We start from the raw sequence: 24,268 nt of genomic DNA, 5'->3' as shown, positions 1-24,268 counted from the left end.
GATGTAGGTTTTCTTTCAAAATTTACTTCATGGAACTCTATTTAAGAATAAAATTCTATATGAAATCTTAAAAATTTGATATTAAATACATATGAATGTAATAAAAATAATAGGGATAATTAAAAAATACAAGTCCTCTCGATTCTATATAATTATTTCTCATTATTTTATGGTATTAACATTTGTAATGCTAATACAGAATTGTAATACCAGAAAAGGTATTACATCTAGGTCTATACATTTATTATCTACATAATGTTCACTTATTTTTTATTTAGATAATATTCAAGCATTCTTTAGCAATAAATACAACTGATTGCAATGTACAAAGACCAACATATGCAACTGTAAATCCAAATAGTAGTTTATCCTTCTTGCCACCTGCCAGGTATACTGGCTTATCAATTATAGCCTAAACAGAAGAAAATATTAAAGAAAATTAGTACTTAAAAATGGATAATATAATTGATACGTAACAGTATATACTTGCCTGGTAATGTTTGAACTTTGCCCATAATTTTGGATCGAGAGTGCGTGGTTTGTCAGTGCAATATCCAGATTTAGGTGTAATCGTTAATGGTTTTGTTTTGATAGTATCATAGATTATTACTGGCTCTGACTTTTGTAAAGAACGAGGAGACTAAAACAATATAAAAATGTTTACACATATATTCACATATATTTTTACACATATATTCAAGAAGAAAGAAATTAATATAACTAAAATAAATATTCCTTCAATCTAAGGAGATAAGAAGACATCTAGAATAGATGAAATTGACATTACTCATTTCAGATACCAGACTGCATTCATACATTGCATTATAGTATTGATAACAAAGAATATAATCTAATTATTTATAATATTATATAAATACAACCGAATCTAATAAAGCTGTTACATGAATGCAAGAGCATGACCATTTTAAACATGGCTGACATAGTTACCATATGATTGATAATCGAACTTTGTAATAAATTGACTGATGTTGAACGTAACGATAGTTTAAAGAAAAAGCAATTGCAGCTGTGATTTCTCGGAAACAATACATCAATTTTAGAAACTGTCACAAAATGAAATACAAAGTGCAGTCCATTGATCGATGATGCTCTTGAATGAAAATGTGCCAGCCTTGTTATGATTTTTACATCAACCGATTTCTATATGACAAATCATATATATTTTCACTTACGATAGGATAGAGCGGTTGGAAATTGGTAGATGGTTTTATACTACCAGTAAACGAGTTGTACTTATAAAATGGCATTTTTACAGTTGCGTAACCAATGTTACGAACCAGTTATGAATTGTCTGTACTAATGGCGATTGCAGTGACGAGCAGACGGGTCGGATTCAGAGCTGCCAACTGGCAGTCCGGGCTCATACGCAACAATCGAAAATCGCATATCACAGAGCACAGCACATATATGCGATTTTCGATTGATGCGTGTAAGCCCAGTATTGGCGTATTGCCGGTTGGCAACTCTGATCACCGAGCCTTCAGCCACCCTTCAACCCATACTTTAGTTGCAGACTTTGCTACTCGAGTAATATAGTTTATCAAGATGATTAAAAACAACTTCTTTGAAATATCATATTTTTGAGCTAAAATAATTTTTTCTTTTACAAAGTTTTTTATGTGAGTTTTTATATGTTATAATTCGAAGTTATAATTGAAAATGGTTCGTGTTACTACACACGTGAATTCAGTGCAGCATGCAGGTTTGTTTTACGTCCTTCTGTGTATAACGATTTTTTTGGCGGGAAAATTAATGATATCGCAATGACGGAGTAGTAAAAATATATAAAATCAATAATTTACGTACAAATAAAAGGAAACCAAAAAGAATAAGGAAGAAAGTTTTTAAGAAAAATAGCGTGGATACGTAAAGTTTTTCACATAAAAAGCAAACTCGAAATGATACATTGATATATTTCCTTCAGCATAATTTTATTTTTTTTTTTATCTTATACACTGTTAACAATCTGAGAAGTTTCTTATATTTGTTTATTATTACATGTATTGCAAGCATTTAGATTCGTCTTGCCCGGACTAGACCGGAGGACGATCCTACTTGTGGTTCATTCGAGTGCATATTTTGATAGACCGACCGAATCGATTTAATTGAATAAAAAAAATTATTTGATATGGTTGATACGATTGGAAGTCAACTTTAATATAATTTTAACCTGTCAAACTATGCACTCAGATAAGCCACAAGTAGGATCATCCTCCGGTCTAGTACGGGCATCTGCCTTATGCAGCCTACATGTATGCAGTACTTCGCGGTTGCAAACATTCGACACCAGCGCACTCTAGCAGTGATTAGTATTAGTATGAGGTTAGGCACATTTGCAAGCTTCTAAAGATATTGTGTGAAAAGGTATTAATTACTGCATATACTTTTCAATAATCTAATTGTAAAATTTAATAAAATTTTAACAGAAGATTTTAAATATTAATAACTTTATCTTATTGCATACATGTATAGACATGACTATCACTCTCACATGTAGCATTCTTTCTGAACTTCTTTGATGCTATAGGGCATCTTTGTCAAGAAACACAAATTAATTGTTATCCACTTTGTTTCAGATGTTATTTGATGCTCATGTTGTTATATAGAGGTGTTCTTACAACTGAGTTATTCTTGATAAAAGAAAGAATAAAACTATAAATGATCTGATTGTATCCATGTTCTGTCTTAGGTATGGTATTATATATTCTAGAACTAATCTTTATTTTTTTAATAATGGATTTATATGTTTTAAAATGTTACATATAAATAATATATATGATTAATGTATCATGTGTATACAATAAGTGTATTCCATATTTTCATATATTCAACATGGTATGCATGTAGCATACTACATTGCATGACAATGAAACCAAAGAAATATAGCGCATTAGAAATAATATTGATTTTATATTTAGATAAACACATGTCACGCTTGATATTCTGACTTATTGATTTATCAAAGCATACTCAATTGTGGTATCTTATTATAAAACATAAGACTTATATTTATCTAATTTTTCTTAAAACTTTCAGAATTTCTATGTTGGAAAATCATATCTGAATTTGATTCAGAAGGATGATGTACAATCTTATCTGGCATTCTTAGTGACTCTACGCATCAGTTTCTTTTTGGAGAATAATGGTATTTTGAACTCGTATTGTTTCATACTAAGTTAGAGCATGAAAATTATCATAAATTACGTTTTAAAATACAAATAAAATATTAATAATAGCTTAGTTAACTAAACTGTTGTCAGTATGTCAAGATACTTTAACAATTTTCGACCATGAGCTTGTCAACTGTGTCTTGTACTGTTTTAATGATAGAAGGACATCATGGCTAGAAGTGAATGGTTTTGTGATTATAATAATATGTTAATTTATTTTATTAAATTCTGCGTAATATAACATATGCTACAACAAAGGTTTATGATAAAATATTAAATAAATGTAGGAAATAAATTAGTTTAAAATTTTAAGTGAATCAAATTTAACACAGAAATATCAGATATAAATAACCTAACAGATAACAGATATTAATAACTAAATAATAGCACATACTTGGACTATTATTCTTATAATTCTTATTTTTTTATATTTTTATACTATATTATATTGTGTTATTTGATAAAGATAAACAAGAATATATATTGATTGTAACATATGTATAAATAGTAAAAAATTAGCTTTTTAGTACTTTGATAGTGAAAACATTGATAAAATTATTGCGATGAGCAAATAAAGGAAAGAATTCAAAATTGGAACATTTTACTATATATTTTAATAAAACTAATATTTAACTTTTTTCTGTATCTAAAATTGGCAATTTATTTTCAGGAAGTTGATCTTGATGATAACTTTGAACAAAATGTCACACTAAAATTACGTAAGAATCGTAGAATTGATAATAGATGGGGATCCCAGTATTTTGTAGCTGTACATGATACAGTGTTTGGTTTGCAACATTTACCTTATATGCCAATGGAACCACCAGCATCTTTAAGTGAAGAAATTGTAGAGTCTGATCCACTATATGTGTGTAAACAGTGTAAAGATTGGTAAGTTTTTAATTGCATAACAATAAAATTTTATCTTATTTATTATATAATTTAATGTTTGTTGTTTCAGTTTTCGTTTTCAAAGTAGCTATGAGGATCACAACAAACGACGTAGTTGGATCTTAGGATTGTGGTGTTACAATTGTTTTGTAACTAAATGCACTCACATGACACAAGCAGGATCTAAATGTCTTTTATGCAGAAAACAAGACATTGATAAACGCTCATATTTACGAACAAGAGGTTTAACTAGGAAGAATCAAAAGTTAGGAGCTATAAAGGTATTCTATAATCAGTGTCAATTTTTCGAACATATGAAGATGCATAATTTAAGTATAGTAGATATGGGTGATATAATGTTGATGCCCTTACCTACTAAGATCAGTAATGATGACTGGTCTCTTGAACTTGAAATAGTATGTGAAGCACTTATGGAACGTACATTTTTATTACGTATGCATATTATGGATTGGTTAAGATTGCATAATGTGGAAGATAAATGGTGGAAGTTAGTTAATGGCAAAATTAATAACAGTTTGATAGAAAAAATTGTTGAAGGTTATCAAGGTCGACAATTATTTAAAACTCTTGATAAATCAACAATAAATCAGTCTGTGAAGTTTCCTGATAACAAAAATAAAGATACAAATAGCCATTCTGCTAATACAATCTCAGATAAGAATATGACAGAAAATGAAGACAATCCTTGTATGTCAACTGATATTACTTTTGTAGATTGTGGTCCTACTTCACAATATTTTGAACCAGAATCATCAGTAAGTTATGTACCAAGAAAGCATAACAGTTATGAAAGCATGACAGTTACGAAATCAATACAAAATGCCAAAAAACCCTTAGCCAATATTAAAAAGAATAGTAAAAGAAAAAATGCATCTTTTAAAAACCTCAATTTATTTGAAACAAATATGACTTCTGAAAATACCGCCACTAACAAAACACAATCATTGAAAAGTTACAAAATACAGACACACAAAATCATAAGGAATATTACTGAAAAGCTTGTAGTAAAGACTGGTTTCAGTAAAACTATGAACAATACTACTAAGGTTAGTGTACCGCTTTCCGCCAATAGGATTATATTGCCTAAAATTAATATAGATCCTTTGAAACAAGATCTTCGGACATCGATAATGAATAGTAATTCCAAGGTATTGACCATTCAAACTCCAAAGGATGCGGATATTACATCAATAATTAATCAACTTCCACCTCATCTTATTTCCAATAAGAAACTGGTTGTTATGAAACAGGATTCGAATAATGTAATTGTTGAGATGGGTACTGTGAAAGAAACAAACAAATCGATATTGGATAATAGTACAGACAGCACGTCATCACAAACAAAAATATGTGATTCCATTGATATCAAAAAGCAACAGGTGGCCGATAAGATTATAATAAAAAATGGAAAGAAGTATCTCATTAAACATTCGAGAAGTGGTACAGAGAATTCAGAAAATTCGTCCAATTTGTCAGCTGAGAGTAATACTTTAAAAATTGTGAAAGGCACAACATCTGAACATAGTACTTCAACATCAATGAATAATTTGGACACAGTTCAAAATATTAACGTGGGACATAGGCTTTCACTACAGAGTGATATATCCTTTATAAATTTTACGTCATTCTCCTCCGAGATGCCCAGTAGTTCTAAATGCAACTCGTCTGTTAAGAAATCTTTAAATACATCAAATTTGCGAAAGGTACCTCCGCATTTAATTTCGATATCTTCTGAAAAACCGGCCGAGGAATTCCTGTTTGAAACAATATCTATAATTCCCAAAAAAGATAATCTTTTTATGCAGATAAAAATAGTGGATCGTCTTACGCAAAATAACTATCGAGATAATTATGGAATAGTACTCAAATATAGAGACGACATGATCAATGAATTTCAGCGGCTAGATAGTTTTGAATTGAAAAAACGGATTGAACATTTGCAGCATATTAGTGAGGAAATTAAGAAAGTTTTAAATTTTGTGTCAAGCATATGTCTCAAGGAAAAATTAAGGGCTGTCAATACTATCAAGCATACATTAGAAAGATGTCTTGATAAATGCAAGGAAGATATCAGAAAAAAGAAGAACGATGACTGGCTATTAAACGACTGGGAATCAAAAGTAATGAAGACATTACTATGCTCACAGTGTAATAAATTCATGAAACCTAAATCATATGTTCCTGGATTTTCGAAATTGATCGAAGATGATGATAAATACTGTCTTTGTTATAAAGAAGTTTGTGGCGAATGCCTGTCTTACCAAGAAACCCAATCACAGTTAATTGCACATCAAAACTTACATAAGAAGAGGAAACCTTACATTTGTCCTGATTGTCATGTTAGCTTCAGCTCTAGTAAATCGTTGGAAATTCATTTATGGACTGTTTGCTTTCACAAATTAAAGAAGCGTATGTTTTGTTGCAAAATTTGTCAAATAGATGGCTTTAGGGATATGGAATCGATTACTAGACACTTTGTCATTATGCATAGCTATACGTATGTCGGTTGCGGAGATTGTTTACAGATATTTCGTTCGTCCGATGAATATATACAACATTGTACGGAGGCACACCCTTCGTTAAACTCAAAGCGAAATCCAGTACGACTAGTGATATGCAAATTAGGCGATTTCGCCGTGCGTCATGAGAATTACATGGCATACTTGAAAATGCATCCTGGAATTAAAACAATATTATGGTTTAAATGTCCCTTCTGTCCGTTAGTGACTTTAAAACACAAACATTTGACGGCAGTATTAATTTCTCATTTGCGCAGCAAGCACTTATATTCTTTGTCGAAGCTGTATAGTATGGAAATATTGCATGATATGTTCGGCCCAGAAGTTTTAACATCTAAGTTAAATACGGTTGTCACAGGCGCAGAATCTCCAATTAAAATGCCATGCAGATACATGGATGATACTTTAATACCAAAAATTGTAAATACTCGGACTATTTCATCAGAAATATTTGAACGTGGCTCACAAAATACAGAAGACACAGGGATTATACATTTTGATCAGCATGCCGATGTAAAGCCAATAACGGAAAAAGCTGATGATGAAGAAAAAGTAGAATCCTATAAGTTGCCAAAAATTTTAGATATTAGATCAATGGCTGATTTAGAGCCATCGATAGCTAAGCAGATAGAAACGGAAGAGAGTTCTCAATCTTCTCAAATAAAAATAATTAAAATTGAAGCTGAAAAGGAGGATCCTTTAACATATAAGGAAAAATCAACCACGGAATTAAATGATAGTAAATCTAATTACAAAGAAGAGACAGAAAAGACAAAAGAGTCCGAAAGTAACAGCAAATCGATCTCTTCATGTGTTTCCGGATTCGAAAGACCTTTATTAACAGACACGGATGATGCCCGCATAAACTCGTCAACGGAATCGGACAAAGGAGTTCCAGATTCCGAGTCCACATCCAGAACAAGTACAGATGGCTGTATAAAAGTGATTGATATTAGGAAAATATGTAAACCGGACATCGAACCACTTCTAGCCGTCGAACTGTGCGAAACACAAACAAGAAATAAAAATGTGAACTACATGACGTTCATCCCGAAACCTCCTCCGCTCACGAGGATGCCACAACATTTACTTGAATCCGCGAAAGCCAACGAGCCGGAAGATCAATCAAAGATATCGGAGAAGTCTCTCGCTCATAGAACGACTGCTAAACTAAACAACGATATACAAGAGAAAGATATTGATTACCTGTGTCATTCGTGTAACGAACAGATCAACACTTCGTGGCCCGTGGTGCGGGCACACTTTCGTGAGAAACACTCGCACGAATACACATTGACGGCGACAGCCACTCCACAATTGCTGCGGATATCACCTGACTTTATTAACGGCGGTTACAAGCAATTTATCGGTAGCAAGAAACGGAAAGTAGATAGCGCGTTGTCGAAAAAAAAGCGCCGGTGGACACCGAAGAAACACACAGAAATAAAAGAGGCGAATGCGCCTCTAGGATTGTGCGTGGAACAGGAAACAGCGGAAGATGGAGAGGGTAACTTCAAATGCAAGAAGTGCGATCAACGGTGTACTGATATGGCCAATTTGCGAGAGCATATTGCTGCCAATCATCGATTGAAAGGTCGGTATCTCATATGCTTGGAATGTGGCGAGAACTTTGTGGTTGCACCCAGCTTGCAGATGCATCTTAAAGCTTTTCACGGAATAGAAGATCCTATCAATTATATGAGTCAAAATCCTTCTTACGCTCTTGGCGTTGATAGCGATTCAGAAGCAGAAGGGAGAACGACGGTGGCTAATCAGTGCCACGTCTGTATGGCAGTTTTTGAGGATAAAGCTGCAGTGGATAAGCACTTGAGAGTACACGGTATGGCTTTTTTAAATCGTAAGCGAATAGAAGCGAGAAACGCCATGAAGAGTCCGGAAAAAAAAATCAGCAGCGAGGAGGATAAACAAAGTACTATTAAAGATAATCCAAAAAAAACCATAAAACCGGCAGAAACAATCCTAGAAAAACTAAACGTAAGTAATCAGATTTGTAATATTATACATAAAAAATAGTAATTCATTCTGATGAGTATTACAATCAAACATTAATTGTTTCAGGCAGCAATATAATTGTAGAGGATCAAATGTATAAAGAAATATAGCGTTGTATTATAACGTTACTTAGATATATTATTTTGATATAATTGCAGGAGCGATCTTTTATTTAGCAGGAATATTATTATCAGAAAATATTGATCTATTGATTATTAATTGATTTTATCTTATTACATACACTACCGGCCAAAGTGTGGACGCATTTCGCATTTTTTACATCTTATACATCTTTACATTTTTTAAAAACGATTTAGGCATTGCTAGTATGATGTCCGCGCAATAGAATAACAATAAGACTTTTTTTTAAATATATTACATGTAACTGGAGAGAAGCCGAGATTGATTGCATTAATCAATAATCTTTATTTATTGATTTATCTGTTATCCGTGATGCGTTCAAATTTTTGATCGGTAGTCATATCTAGTAATAATCTTGATTGATTTATTATTTTTTCATTTTTAATACATACATGTATATAGATCATGTATGTATACAGTACATGTATGTATATAGATATATATCTATCTAATATTTTATATATAATATTATTATATTATATCATATATATATATATATATATATATATATATATAATATTATATAATATACAACGTATTATTAAAATTATGTTCTTTATATATTGATGTTTACAAAGATAATAAGAATCTTTAGTGTAAATTATAATTGTAGTTATTTGAAATTGATAGTTATTATACAAAATTATATTATACGATGACATTGTGTGAACATATATTATTTTAGTAAAAAATACATAGTTCTATATAGTAAAGTAAGATTTAGTGTATGGTAATAATAATATTTAATGTAAGATATAATGTAAATAATTATTCTCATCTATAAATGAATGTTCTTTGTACTGCATTACTTTTTAGTCGCGTATGATCTCATTTACAATATATAAGAATAAAGAATTCTTATATAAGACACCGTTAATCAATGAATTAAGTTGAATCAATTAGTTCGATATCTGTCACATTAATCGTTTTTTATTACAGAATTGTTGGATTGTAGGATAGCAACAAAACTCAATGATAAGATGGATAGAATATATAGTTCTTTATTATATTATTCTTATTTGCACAGACAATGCTGATTATTGCTTAGTCATTAAAGTTTTAATGATTGACACATCGAGATATCCGAATTACGAAACGAGTCGGATAACGATTTCAGAAGGAAACCCTTTCGCAGGGATATGTCCTTACCATTTGTTTTATCTACATATTTATATATATATACGTCAATGCTCAGTGGCATGAAAATATTGGCATATATTTCAACGTGTTTACATTTTAAAAACAAAACGTGGTATTTTTATTTCAAATTACTTTATTTCGAGCAGAGATATATTTTCATTGCACATGAGCGCAGGTACTAGAGAAAAGGTTTTTTTGGGGCACTGAACACTTTGATTGTAGCCCCGTAAGGGTATTGTATCTAGTTTGTCTTTTGTGAGAAACATTTTAAGTTCTTATTTACGGAAATGTATTTTATTTTTGAATAAACAGTATAATTAATTGCGAATTTATTATTTTGTAAAAACATCGATGTTTCCTGTTTTTACTTCCGTTATTCTCATTGATATAAAATAAAGTAAAACTTTTCCATATGTATTATTTTCCGAAAATAATATATAATATTTTTTCAAGTTAACTTAAATATTAGGGCCAATATTATTGAAATTATTCCGCCGGAGAGAAACTGCTTAGACAGAAGGATATAAGTGTTGGTCCCTTTTATAATCCGTTAAGACAAACGTTGTATACTCTTACGGGTCCTATTTGCTTTTTTTTTGGCACAATTACTAGCGAACACACATGATTAAAATTATATCACGATTGGTCCGTGATCCTCGCATTTAGGCATTACGAACAAAAGAACGTATATATTCACACGTACGCCACTTTGTCTCCGCACATTATGCTATTTATTGATTCGGGCACGAAATTAAGTTAACTCTTGTCAATCAAATTGAGCCGGTCAGTATTGTCTTTCTCCATTGATGATTTATATTGACAGTGTCGATTTTATAGCGTTCCACTGCACAGTTTTCGACTCACTGCTCAATTGTAATGTTTAATGAATGATCAATTGTAACACGTTAATTTCCAACAACATTATCACTATTTAACTTTGAATTATGAATTGACTACCGAGAGGTCTAGCCGATTTTTGAAGTATTAATTTGAGAAGCTATCTAACAGATGCTACATTTTAATGTTATAATTTTCATGTGTTATATGTGAATTCTTATGTTAGACATGTCGCAGTTGCAAGTCCATAGTGCAGCCCTAATTTATTACTTGATATCACGCTGCATAATTATCTTTTGCTGTCTATCACACGAAACATCTAAATAAATGTTTTTAATTTGATTTACAGATTGTCTAAACGGCTACGATTGATACGAATTTTGTTCAAATTCTTGTCCCACTTTCGACAAAACGTTAAAATATTAGATGATGTTGCGAGTGGAACACGAAAAAATCAACATAGTTTGGAAACTCTCCCTGATATATCGTTCCTTTTAAATAACAATTTTATCACTTGGACAAATTGTCACGATCACATGCACAGTATTACGCTACAGAAGTCGGTCTTTTCTCTTCGGAGGAAGTTCCAACCTGACTATCGACATCGGCGTTCGATTCCTCCCCAGGGTTATCCATATCCACCACCGAAATCACTGGGCTCAATGGACGAGACTTTGGTTCCTGACAAAAGTTCGTATCGTGCCGAGTCTCTAGAGTGGAATCATTCTTTAAGGACGCGGAGTCGCTCGGAGTAGCACCTATTATCTTCAGGGATGAAGAGGATGACGAGCTCGACCGAGTCATCTTCTGCTCGTATTCGGCAGGGCTGTTTGCCTCTTGGCTGTCATTTTCTTTGAACAATTTCCTCAAATCGCTGCCCAGTCTGGTATCGATTGGGCTCATCTTTGAATCCACAGTGATGGTCAGGGCCAAGGAATCAGGCGGTTTCCTGCCTCTCACAGTATTAGCCAGCTCGCTGAAAGGAACTCCGACCTCACTCGTAGCCCACACGTCGGAATTGGGGCTGTACGAGCCGCGGGATGTTATTTGTGTAGTCTTTGGTTTCGTCGCGTCTTCCATCGAGTGCCAACGATGCGGTCTCGAGATCGATGTACCTTGTGCGATGGCACTCAAGCTATTCGCCGGGACTATTCGATGAGGAAATCGGGGGGACCCACGTATCTTCTCTCGAGAGGATGATCGACTCGTGCTTGCCTCTGAAAAATTTTTTTGTTTTTATCACAGCATTTAAACTTTTTTTTTTTATTTATTTATTTATTTATTTTTTTTTTTTTTTTTTTTTTTTTTTTTCAGAAGTCTATTTTATGCATTTTTATATATTTTGTATAATAAAAATTCGTCCTGAGATTTCTCTTTTTGTTCAACAAAATTTAATGTTAAATTTTAATTTATAGGTAATTTATACGATAAAATTACTGCATCATATTTGACATTTACGCCATAAAGATATTTTAGGTAAAATGTTTAATTAAGAGAGATATGTTGAAATTATGTAAATCACTCACGTGGCGGTAAGCTGAAATTTACTCTAGGTTCGCTACTTTCCTTGCGACGTAGCCCCAGGCTCAATCTACGGTCTTCCTCGCTAGTAATACTAATTATTGGTCCTGAACCGCATCGTGCATGAGGCGAGTGAGTGCCTTGGGCATCTACCTGGCAAGTAGAGGCTGCCTTCGTGCCAGGCACTAAACCAGCAATGTAGCCCATATGAACTCGAAGAGCCGATGCAACTCCTAATGAAGGTAACAAGTGGATAAGTATAATTATATGTATATTAAATATTATATGTGAATTATAGGAAATATGAGAACTGAACATAAAATATAAATTACATTTACTAAAAAGCGAAGCTTATATAATATTACATATTATGCGAAATGTAATAGCGCTTTCTTTCTACCGATTCACGAACAGTTATAGATCGAAATATAATTCAAATAAAAACTATATTTGTTTCTCAAAAATATACATTTCATGAAACGATATAACAATTGAAAATGTAAAGTGAAAATTATCTTGATGTAATTACGCAGTTGAAACTTCCCACTCTTATTTTAAATTTTGTTCCGTAGCTGTACATGCTTTTATAAGAATGTTCTTTTGTGAGAGAAATTTTTTCGCTTCTGACGTCGTAATATACATGTAGTTAAATCGTGTCTGTCATCGCGTTAAGTACTTTTATTCTTTTATTCTTTTATTCTTCGACACTTTCTTACCTGTGAACGACGCGGTGGAGGTTTTTCTGCTACTCGGCCTGCTGCCGAAGAGACTGAAGAATCGTTGAAAAACGCCCAGGCGGCTCGGCCCTTCGGTCTCTCGGCGACGATGCAGCTTATAAAGGTCGGCCAGGCTTTGTCTGGGATCGTCTGGTTCCAGATCCGGTTGACTGCTAAATGCTACGGTACCGCGACGCATGCCTAATTTCAACAAGTCGTACATGACGCGAAATCCCATTTCGTGTCGAGTGATCATTATGATGGACACGCATTATTGCTTGGACTTGGGTTCCAGCTCTAGTCACCGGGACGTAAATTTCGCAGGAGTGAAAGCATGTGCGAATTCAGGCGACATTAATGCGGAAGCGAGTCATGAATCAATTTACATGAGCAGGAAGTATTTTGCATTGTCCGAAAGAGATTTATCTCTCTCACGATAATTTTAGAAGGATGAAGGAAGGACGAACAATATTTTTTATTATTTTTCCAGATTTTGATCTTAATCTTAATCCCCAATCTTTCTATTTTGAGAGATCATTATTTCTTAATCTTCATGTAATGCCTCCTAATTGAATTATGATTATGATGAATTATAAGTAGCTTTAGTATAAAAGAGTCGCCTTCGATAGAAGAGGAAGAAAGAAAAATGGATATTTCTTTTGTAGTAATAAAAAGCTATTGTAGCATCTCTTTTCCAATAATGCACGTTTTTGGACAAAAATCGAAATGTTTCCTAATGATACTATGCATTGTTCGAAATTTCTACCGCAATTGGTTCAAGATTCCGAAGATCATTAATATCGCGAATTGCAATTTATATAGAAATTCGGCGAAAGCACAATTTGAGTCTGCATAATTTATAAATGGTGTAACGACAAATCGATAATTAGTAGATATTTTCATCTAAATCTTCATTTGAATTTCAGTAACTCGGGCACTGCGATATATCATACGTGAGTTTATCATATATGATGTATGTATGTAATTTACGTAATGCACGGATGTATGCTGGATATCTCATCCGCCAGCGAAAAATATTTTCCTGCGATGAGTTTCTTGGAATCTAATATTTTTTCTAAGTGAAAATGATGTTATAACTTTTCAAAAATTTCGAATATGAATTATCTTAACTATTAAAGTTCAAGATAAATTTATATTATTTTTTAAGAATGGAAATTTTAGTGAAATTTAAACAAAACAATATCACGAAAATGCGATTCTCAAATCTTTTTCAATAAAAGTGTAGCTTCACAATTTCTCCGCGATTTAACTATTTTTCAGCGTTTGACAAGACACCTCGCGTGCATGCATAGACGGCGCACAGCCTTTGACCTCGTTCGATCCGGTCATGGTAGACATTCAGAAATATTGGGGTGGAACGTGCATTCGGTGTGCAGACTTGTATTCGGTATACCGTACGCGGAATTGTCCGGATTTATCAAGGGGATTCGGGATTTTGGTGACGCGGGCGCAATGCGAGATCTGAAGAACGATCGATATATCAGAAATGCATCAGCTGCGCTCACGAGCTCTCTCGCTCGCTAATAATACCGGATGATGTTCTCGCAATCACGGTCAAGTTAATGCGAACGATAATTGGTATACATAGGACATGAGGTACTCGATGCCTTGTATCACTTCGCGCAGCACCGCTGGTGAATCACCAAAGCGTAAATATGCATGGGCATGACAGCTGAAAGCGGATCTTTCGCGAGCGAAACGTGTAGTATTTGCACTGCAAATGGCACAATCGGGCGACGAGTTTTCAAAGGACGTTTCCTTTTGTAAGCGCGCGCGCAAAAAGTTGAGAATAAACAAATTAATTATAAAACATATGTATATATTTTGCGCATATCACGACATAAATGACAATCGAACGTTTGCATGTTCTCTCGACATTCTGTAAAAAGTAGCTTAATTAAACTGAGCGTAGTGAATTTATTTCTGTAATATTGAATGTCTAATTATTCGCGACGTGATCTCGCAAATTGATTAAATCTAAAGTTAATACTTCTAAAGCTCTATTGAAGGGGATTATTCAACTCTACTTCGATTCGTTAAAACTCGTTTTCCGCACTAAATGCAAAATTTTAGAAATATAAAAATTTATATCAAAATTTTGCTATGAATAGTTAACTTCACTATAAGTAAAGTCTCTGCAAAAATAGTGAAAGTTTTGAATGCTAAATTTACGCATGCATATATTCTTTTAACGATAATTCGTCACAAGTCTAATTGGTGAAACTTTTCAAACCATCTTAATGCCCAGGAAAAATTTCGAACAAGGTTTTCAAACGTCGAACACCTTTCTCTTCTACACTAACGTCTTCTATAATTCGAGCTCTTTTCTCACATTTCAACTCAGGCAAGCGAAACGTGGATGAACGTTTTTCAGGCAATTACGTGCAATAAAGGGATTTCTGTCACCTTTCTCGGACATCTGATCGACGGAAAAAAACGACGAAGTGAAAAAAGCATTAATACTTATGGTTCCTTCCTTCTCCTGCCAGTAAAACTCAATTCGTCGTGCAAGTTTTGACATGTCTATTCCTTCGCTTTTGTTCTGATAATGTATTAGTTGTACTTTTTTATTCTTTTGCCAAATTTCGTTTTTTTTCTCAAATATTTATTTTGACGAAAAAAACTTGGCCACTGTTTTGTAAAATCAATATCTTCTTAGTTTCCAAATTTAATTCTAATAAAAAAATCAATCTATCCTTGACAAGACGATACAATATGAAAGATATACCGATAGTATCTTCTTATCTCCTTGATAACGTATAAAATTGTTCGATAACTTTTGTCGTCATTATAATTTGATCGTACTTCGAGAATGATTAATTCAACAACGAAAGGTAAATTCTAAAGTAAATTCGAATTTTTAGATAGCGAAGATGGAAATAGCGTCGTTTTTGCACGACAAATTTTTGTATCGTGACGTAGATTTACGCTTACCAGACGATTCTGCGGAGGGCCAGCTGGCTCGAGGAATGACCGGTGGTAGAACACTAAGCAATAACAGAGGCAAACCACCCCCGATACTTGGATTTCGTTGCGGAATTGAAGTGCTCGATGAAGCGCGCGAAGGTTCCACTGTCTCTTGCGCCAGTTGCTTCTCCAATCTGGCCAATTCTAGTTCCAGCTGTGCCATCTCACGACGATAAACTCGGTTTTGCACTTCTACACGATACTGTAACTCTCTATTGTCAAAATGTCAACTATTTTTAGAGAGACGTCAAATTGCAGAATACTTCATTAATTATTGAATAAGCAATTCATTATCTATCTTTGCATGAATTATTAATTATCAAGTATGAATGGATGTTTCGTGAAAATGTGTAGAATCAATACAGAATCGAATTCAAATGATAAAAATCTAGATTAACCCGTTCACGCGCAAACGAATTTTAAAAGTAGATAGCGTAGCGTTCTAAATAAACAGTCGCTGTCGAATTTGTAATTTAAAAGAATTATCTCGTTTGAGAAATAAATACGCTCGTTGTGAGAAAATTGGCCAACGCGATATATGTTTTTGTCAATATTTCGAAGAGATACCGAAAGAATTTCAGCTTTTAAAGGAACATTGTATGAAGGTCGATCCGCTCGACCGATTAGCCTCGTAAAGGACTCTCTTACCGCCGTACCGAACGACACCATTGTACTTTTACTTCTTTTCTTCTCGCAACTCTTAATTTTCCATTTTCCCCAGCTCGCTTTTACATCGGGGGGAGATTTTCTCTGCGGTCACTCACCTCTTGTCGTCCATGACAAATCTACGTGTATTGCATTCGATCTTGAGACCGAGACTCTGCACGACCGGGTCGGCCCTTTCGCCCCCCAAAATGTTCGCCAATTGGGGCAGAAAGAGCAGCGCCAGAGTCGCCGTGGTCGAAGCCAGAATCAAGGCAGTGATCGTGACGAAGGCCAGGGTCGCGCGGTCGGGCATCAGATTGGCTAGCACCACGACGATACCTGACGTGATTACTACGAAGTACACGCTCATACCGATGTATTGCGAGTCGTTTAGGGCTGGAATCTTTACGTGCCTGAAACCATCGGTGAGATTTGCTCATGCATATGTGCATCCAGTGTGAACTATTATTATGTATTATTCAATAATTGGCACCGATTTAACGGCGCGAGATACAATGGGCTTGTTCGTTTTAGCTGCACTGGGGCAGCTCTGGGTCTGCTCTAAACAAGATAATACAGGACAAACTATTTATCTGTCCTGTATTATCCTGTGTAGAGCAGAACCAGAGCAGCCCCAGTGTAGCTAAAACGAATAAGCCCAATATAGATTAAATATAGATAATTCTATCTCTAAACCGCTTAACTAATCGACGTTCGAGAAAAGCGACAAGCAAAGCAGGATTATAACCTAATATTTCCCGCGGGTGTTATAGATATGCGAGAAATTAATGTGTCCGATCCGCTTTAGAAGCGGCATAAAATATGCAGCAGATTATCTCTATCATCGGGGGAACCGGCCTGCTTTAGTGAGTCCGCGGACTTCGGAATATCTTTATCCTTAAGCTCACCTCGTTTCCCAGGCCATGTAGACTCCGACTACGAGCAGTAAACCTTTGTAAACGTAGAGAGCACTTAACCAACCGTTCGTGTGCTGCGAACGGCATACCTCTACCTGTTTGGGCAAATAAAGGTACGGGTTAATTGGCTACGGCTCGTTAGCGATAATTACTGTGGCGCAGTCGCGACACTCGACCATGGTCGCTCACCGAAGCTCGAGAATGTAAAATAATATCGTTTTTCTGTTTCAGATTTGAAAGCTATCATCTTTGCAAGTTACCTGAGGCTGATAGACGACCCCTCGATCCTGCGGACTATATTCCAGAGTCAAATTCTGCAAGTGGCGTTGCATCGGATCTAGGATCACCCACAGCGTCACCACGACGACGTCGATTACCAGAAGCATGCAGATTAAGAATATCAGCTGAGTGTCCTGGAGCAACTGGAAAACACAAAGTTATTTATGCATCTGTGTTCTCTCCAATGCGAAGAGCGGATGTGGCTGGAGAATTATTGTTCCCGTGCCGACAAACCTTATTCTTCACGACCCCGCTGCGGCTTCTGGTGAAGATCCTGTGCACTCGGTAAGTCTTTGTGAACATTGAACCGAAAGCCATGGAAAAGCCGGCTGATAATAGATACACTCTCGCCTGTAGATAAAAATGCGCGACGTTAATTCTTATTTTTTTAATAAGCACTCTTATTCCATTTATGCAAAAATTATTACGCAATTTTAATGACAATTAAAATACATGTAAATAATCTTCAATATCGGCGTATGATTGCTTATTACTGCACACGCATAATATATTTCGGCACTTTGATACATTAACTTTAATTGCTTTTCTTAAAAAGATTTTTAATTTGTCAGAGTAATGTGCCCTCAGTATAAAAGAGAGAGACAGGTCTTATAACACTGGATTTATAAGGCGCTTGTATTAATGAAAATTATTAGCATGTATTATGTAAGCGAAATTGACACCGATAATATTGATTGCGTCATCAAGGACATTAATATTCCTCACAATGGATGTTAATCACCTTGCACACTGCGGGATAATAACCATCGCTGTCTGGCAGCGTGGCATCGTCCAGTCCCAAAAGTATAACAGCACCGTAGACCAGGCCGCAACCAACGGCTGCCATATTATTCAGCCTCGGGCTTGAAAGTTTTATGCTTCTGCCAATATCCAGAAATAATGGGGTTGAATGATATACCGTGATGATTTACATATAACTTCGTGGGTAGCAAGCGTTATTCCCACGAGTAAATAGTTGTTTATTTTCGAAAATCGTCGCTGGTATATTTTTCCATTAACTACAACAATTACATCTATCTATTTTTTTTTTTTAAATATGCAATTAATAAATGTCTGGAGAATATATTCATCCTTCAAAAGTAATTTAATAAGCTTCTAGCTAAGCGTACGCGCTTCCGTAATATTACGTCTATTATGTACATGCATACGTTGCTTATATTGAATACTGAGCTTACTTGTGCTTGCGAAAGTGGAGATTAAAGGCCAGAAAAGCAAGAGCCAAGGTAACGCCGACACTGGCGATGCAGGTGATAGCGAGGAATGCAGCAGGTGCCACAGTCACCATTCGTAATCTGCGCGCAGTAACAAACTCGATCACTCGTGGCTCTTGGGTGAATTTCCGCGCGATGTTGCCCGAACGGCGTGTAAATTAATTTATCGCGTTGTTATGCGATGTTAATAATCGCGCGCTGCCACTACTGCCATGCAGTACATTACGCTTAATTCAGTACAAGCTGTAATTGCGTTATCGAAATATTGCGCAAACGCATGTCGAGCCGATTAAATATTTGACGGCGATGATTTGAGATGCGCCACGTATCTGTCCATTTATGCTCTATTGATTATTTCATCAACTTCACTGAACGCAGAAAGATTATTAATCTCTATCCCGAATTATTAAATCTGACTTTTAGTGATAACATAGTGCGTGGTGGAAATACGGAAAATGCTAATATACTAGCAATATTAATCTTTTTTCGCGTTTGTGCTCCATTGCTGTTTGAATTCTCTGATCTGCTTATTCAAATTATCAACTTGTTGATAATATGCAAAATAGGACAATTAGAGCTTGATTTATCCAATAGTGACTTAATTTACCCAATAACGATTTAATCGAGTGTGATAATATCGGTAATGTATATGTATATACCGAAAGACCCTGCGAGCTGGTGGTACTTGCCCTCCAGGCCATCTTGTAGCCGCACATTCCGGACAGTTCATTATCAGTTTCCCATCTTCGGGAGTGTAGATAGCTATTCTCTTGGTATCATGTCCTGTAATCGAAAAACTTTGCGATCAACTACCCTGTCATATAGCGTCAGAATTGAACTGCTTAATAAGTTTCATTTATAAAGTTTTAATTTTACAGAAATTAATAACTGTTATATAAAATTAATTAATTTTGTAATTTTTGGTTGATTTACTCACTACAATATTTGCCACATTTTAATTTATTTAGACTACATTCTCAATATGAAAATCACAAGTTTATCGGAAATGAATAATTATAAAATCGAGCAACGCGCGGCAAGATAAATTTTATTGAAATAATAGCTATCGATTTTAAAGTTTTTAATTAAATTTTTTGTCCGTTCTATTTTATTTTTGACTTTTCCTTTCTTTCTTTGTGAATGACCAGTAACACTGTTCGGCTTATGTGTCGGAAAATAAGTAGCGGAAGGAGATCGAGACGTCTAAAGGGACGTTTATTCAAGTTGGGAGCGTAATTTCCTCTCTCTTGGCTGTTCCTGATTGTTTGCACATCTACCGCTTTCTTCTCTTTATTGAGGGCAATTTTGAAGCAGAAATTAATTACGTTTCTAACTGGCGATATAAGTAGAGAGAATTTTGCAGTCCGCGAATAAAAGGTCAGCGGTGTCAATTTGCAATTATATCTGATCAAGCTTTTGAGTGCTACACCAGTCCTCAATATTAATTCTAGCAAAACAGACGTGACTCTCGTCAAGTGTCGATGATTATCTTCTTATTGGGAATAGAATTACAGTGTATGGAGGTGTTGAAAGGGCGACGTTAATCAAATCGAGGCTTCCAATTCCTTCCACCTCATCGTTCGATGTCCTTAGAAAATCCATTACCCGTCCCTTTTTCTCTCGTATTCGTCCGACGATTTATCGGGCAGAGTCGATAAGCTCGGATATTCGCGAGACTGGCAAAAGGTGGATTGGAGCCGTGCAAATCTTGTTGGCATTGCTATCACCACACATTTGAGGTCGAAATTTCGCTAAAAAACCTATTCACTAAAAAACCTATAATGGATTGGGGACCATTCGATTAATATGGTCTCTCCTTTGAAAGCGATCGTCTCTTATAGCACAGCAAAAAAAAAAATTACGGCGAATATGTCATCAGACATATTTATTATTGAATTAATTTTAATCTTTTTCAATTAAAAAGTTAATTTTTTTATTCTTTAGTTGATGCTAGTTAATTTATTGCAGCATACGATAATTTTATTGTATTCGGGAACAAAATACATTTATCTGCAATATAATATAATGTTTAAACAGATAATATTATGTGATAGGAAATTGATAATCTATTATATTTTGATGATAGAGATTATACAATCGCATTCAATCGGATATCAAGCTTCGCAATATACAGATCAATTCGCTACCAATGCGATATTCAAACAGTCTTGGTTCAATAAGCTAATATGTGGTTGTGAAAAATAATCCTAATCTTATTATGACATTATTGTGCAGTTTAGGTAAATGAAAAGATTGTTGAAAAATAAAGTGTAAAGTAAATCTGAGAATAATCGTTTCCTAAAACTTACAGTCGCAGAAAACTTAATATCTCTTAAATGAATCTTTAAACAGATTTTTTTCGTCTTCCAAGATTATCGCATTCTATTTGCAGATACATTATTTAATTAGTAGTCAGTTATTACTAAGAAATAATATTGAATTATCGATGCATTATTGCTATATTTCATAACCTTATAACATCGTTTTCAAGACTTTTATAAAAATATTATTTGTATTTATAGGATAAAATTCAGACGCAATAGCGAGGAAAGAATACGCTTTTCTGGAATATCAAAGTTATTTTATAAGCCATATTTAGATTATTCGAGGGCATCATAAAATAAATAAATTCTGCATAAATCAAAGAGTTGCTTGAATAAGTAAGAATGCTACATCGAGTAAAAGACCGCAGGCTAACTAAACTCGTTTTCAAAAGGCATAGACCAGTTACACATTTAAACTGTCAGTAAACTACTTATCGTGTAACAAACGTGCAGGCCGAGAAAGCTTTTACCAATTTATCGTTAGTCTCGTTAGACGGAATGTCTCGTAGTACCACTCTAGAATACTCGGTATATTCGTTGACGATTTTCTCTTATATCGCTAGGAACACAGCTAGCTATGTTATTTGCAAACTTAATTCGAAAAGCAACAAAGAACTGACTGCTGTTACATTTATTCTTTCCACTAGAAATGGGAGATGCGAGCGAACGCTCGCAATTTATACTATCTATACTGTGTTTACGAGAGTTTCCCGTGCATTTCCGCGAGAGCTTAAACCCGTTTTGCACTAACTATAATGCGCAATCAAATTTACGATAGAATTTTATCTTTAATTTTATTTGCTGCATAGCGCAGGAAATATCTTTAGAATTAAATTTATCATATTAAATCTAAAGTTAAAAATGGAATTCTATCGCGTATTCTCCTTCGAATTTTCTCATATTTTAAATTGCGCGAGATGGGCCTTATAGCGCCCTGCTTTCAGCAATTTATTCGCCTTTCAGTGCATCGCGTGAGCTCGTTCCGATCTCGCAAGCTCTCGTCAGCGGCACGGCGATTATTATTTGATGGCGAAAGAAGAATTAGCACGTGATTTTATACCCGTAATAAATTGTTGGTCAATGCTTCGGATTGTATCCGACCAGTCGTTTTGAATATAAATGGATTAAGGGATCTGTCGCACGCGGTTTTACACGCGGTTTTATTTTATTTTTTACGATCGCTCATATTCCATCAGTGTGACGCAATTTTTCCAGTTAGCAACCCGCTGTAATATTTCATAATAAACCCGTGACAACGCACGTGATCGCTCTTGCGAGCTCTTTAATCCCACGTGCAAATTAAGCGTGACGAGTTTTCGACGCCGCACTTCATACTGAGTTGCTCCGCGACAAGGCAAACAGATCGATACTACTTTCCATACACTGAAATAACATTCTTTTCGGACAATTTCACGGGAGAATGAGCTAACGAAGCAAGGTAGGCGCGGTCGGTGGTAGTGATTAATGAGAAAATGGCGAAAATGACAAAATGAAATAACGACACAATAAATGTTGGTGACATAAACGCAATTGCTTGGATACTGCTCGGGGTCTCGGAAATAAGTGACAAATCTAGTTGACTCTAACGCGGAAAGCAATCATAAAATCTTATTATCTCGTTGTCATAAATAAAATGAAATTCAATCGCGCGCTACCGTTTCTCTCACTTGCTTACATCCGATTTTCTTGCAGCGTGATATGCAAACAACTTGGTGTCTCACTTCCCGCTTTCTCAAAGATAGCGGGTCGAATCGATATCCGTGGCATAGAAATCTTTTATCGTATCACTGTATTCTCCGTAACCCTCGTTGACCTATATGAGAAACCACCATCTAGTCGACTCTCGGCATCGTTCTCGATGCATTTCCTTTGTCCGATATTATACTCTTAGAATGAGCAGATAACATGGTATCAAGCGATATCCATGGCTTAATTTATTATAACGAGAGACAGGTAATCGCCTCAATTTTCCATTCTATTCGCGATTCCGATATCGCGCTGAAAAGCTCCGCGCAAGTAACGAGACTTAGCATTTGCCGTGAAAATCGACAAGCTGCGGGAAGGGAGTTTCATAACTGAAAACAAGTGTGCAATGTTAAAAAAAAAAAAAGAAAAGAAAGACAAGTCATAGGTGATGAAAAAACAGCGTGGCAGGTACTATTTAATTTGTCCAAACAGCTCTTTGTGCGGGCCGTCTCTGTAGTCGCTATTGGCGCCGGAAATTCGTGTCAGTTCATTGACTTTATCTAAAATCGATGCTGTCGACGCGTTGCTGAAAAAGAAGGCGTTTCTTCGCGAGATTCCGAGCAAGGTTAACGAGCTAAGCGATGAGCGCTTGATATACCGCAGACGGCGACAGTCGTGTTATCAGAGCGGCGTGAAAATGGCGAGAGAGGTCGAACTCGGGAGAGAGAGAGGAGCATCGTTACTTTATCCGCAACGAAAACCCGTAAGTTTCTAACACCCTTTGGTGAGTCACCTAAAAACTCTTCCTCTTTCTCTCTCCCCTAATGGGGAGGACTACTTCTCTCCCGCGCGCGATTGTTTTTGTCTCGCCCGGCACGTGACTAATGATTTTCCACCGCGATATATGGAGTGGAAAATAATTTTCGCGGATTCCGAAGGGTTTTTTATCGCGAAAAGATTGTACGCAACCACTGAAAGCGTTATAGAATTACGAGAATCGCGAAGGGTGGGAGGGACGCGAGTGGGAAATAAAATACTTACTTTGTGTCTTGAAACATACGGACGATCTCGCTGCAGAACAAAGAGAAGGGTAACGTTAAACCTTGCGGTAACGTACCGAGAGAGTCTCAACTTCAAACAAAGTGCTTCGGATTATCTGCGTCTCAATTTCTCTTTGTTAAACTGACTAGCGGCAGATGCTAATATT

General features: G+C 35.2%; 3 protein-coding genes and 1 long non-coding RNA gene across 8 annotated transcripts in view; 2 read left to right on the top strand and 2 right to left on the bottom strand.

The window, feature by feature from the left end:
- Positions 1-133: 133 nt before the first annotated feature.
- On the bottom strand, positions 134-1,365 carry COX7AL2 (Cytochrome c oxidase subunit 7A-like 2). Its single transcript, XM_012366921.2, has 3 exons — positions 1,194-1,365; positions 491-640; positions 134-412 (listed from the first exon to the last, which is right to left on the bottom strand). The coding sequence occupies exons 1-3, from the start codon at positions 1,266-1,268 to the stop codon at positions 275-277; spliced, it is 363 nt and encodes a 120-aa protein (XP_012222344.1). The 5' UTR covers positions 1,269-1,365; the 3' UTR covers positions 134-274.
- Positions 1,366-1,506: 141 nt separating this feature from the next.
- LOC105672170 (uncharacterized) lies at positions 1,507-10,244 on the top strand. Of its 4 annotated transcripts, none has more exons than XM_067354580.1 (6): positions 1,507-1,723; positions 2,598-2,710; positions 3,058-3,166; positions 3,862-4,082; positions 4,153-8,617; positions 8,706-9,576. In XM_067354580.1, exons 3-6 carry the CDS (start codon positions 3,164-3,166, stop codon positions 8,733-8,735), a joined length of 4,719 nt encoding a protein of 1,572 aa, XP_067210681.1. In that variant the 5' UTR covers positions 1,507-1,723; positions 2,598-2,710; positions 3,058-3,163; the 3' UTR covers positions 8,736-9,576. The 4 variants fall into 4 exon arrangements, with proteins under 4 accessions (XP_067210681.1, XP_067210682.1, XP_067210680.1 ...); XM_067354581.1 differs by lacking the exons at positions 1,507-1,723; positions 8,706-9,576 and adding exons at positions 2,000-2,385; positions 9,716-10,244; XM_067354579.1 differs by lacking the exon at positions 1,507-1,723 and adding an exon at positions 2,001-2,385.
- Positions 9,753-24,268, bottom strand: part of GABA-B-R3 (gamma-aminobutyric acid type B receptor subunit 3) — a 57,889-nt gene continuing 43,373 nt past the window's right edge. Inside the window, exons 9-19 of one of the 2 annotated variants that reach the window (XM_012366912.2) lie at positions 19,711-19,834; positions 19,016-19,132; positions 18,562-18,700; positions 18,054-18,170; positions 17,801-17,962; positions 17,532-17,635; positions 16,743-17,036; positions 15,946-16,190; positions 12,991-13,191; positions 12,280-12,507; positions 9,753-11,970 (exon numbers count right to left, since the gene is read on the bottom strand). In XM_012366912.2, the coding sequence (XP_012222335.2) occupies positions 11,300-11,970; positions 12,280-12,507; positions 12,991-13,191; positions 15,946-16,190; positions 16,743-17,036; positions 17,532-17,635; positions 17,801-17,962; positions 18,054-18,170; positions 18,562-18,700; positions 19,016-19,132; positions 19,711-19,834 (2,402 nt within the window). In that variant the 3' untranslated portion in view covers positions 9,753-11,299. Of the gene's footprint in view, positions 11,971-12,279; positions 12,508-12,990; positions 13,192-13,508; positions 15,431-15,945; positions 16,191-16,742; positions 17,037-17,531; positions 17,636-17,800; positions 17,963-18,053; positions 18,171-18,561; positions 18,701-19,015; positions 19,133-19,710; positions 19,835-24,268 lie in introns of those variants that run through there. The other variant, XM_067354568.1, reaches the window with a different exon arrangement.
- Positions 16,959-24,268, top strand: part of LOC136999797 (uncharacterized) — a 51,235-nt gene continuing 43,925 nt past the window's right edge. Inside the window, exons 1-3 of the long non-coding RNA XR_010890115.1 lie at positions 16,959-17,048; positions 17,397-17,653; positions 17,772-18,104. This is a non-coding gene — a long non-coding RNA (uncharacterized lncRNA). The remainder of the gene's footprint in view (positions 17,049-17,396; positions 17,654-17,771; positions 18,105-24,268) is intronic.

The sequence above is a fragment of the Linepithema humile genome, chromosome 4, assembly GCF_040581485.1.
Source record: "Linepithema humile isolate Giens D197 chromosome 4, Lhum_UNIL_v1.0, whole genome shotgun sequence".
Classification (NCBI taxonomy): Eukaryota; Metazoa; Arthropoda; class Insecta; order Hymenoptera; family Formicidae; genus Linepithema; species Linepithema humile.
The sequence above is the reverse complement of the archived record's forward strand: the minus strand, read 5'-3'. Positions and strand labels throughout refer to the sequence as shown.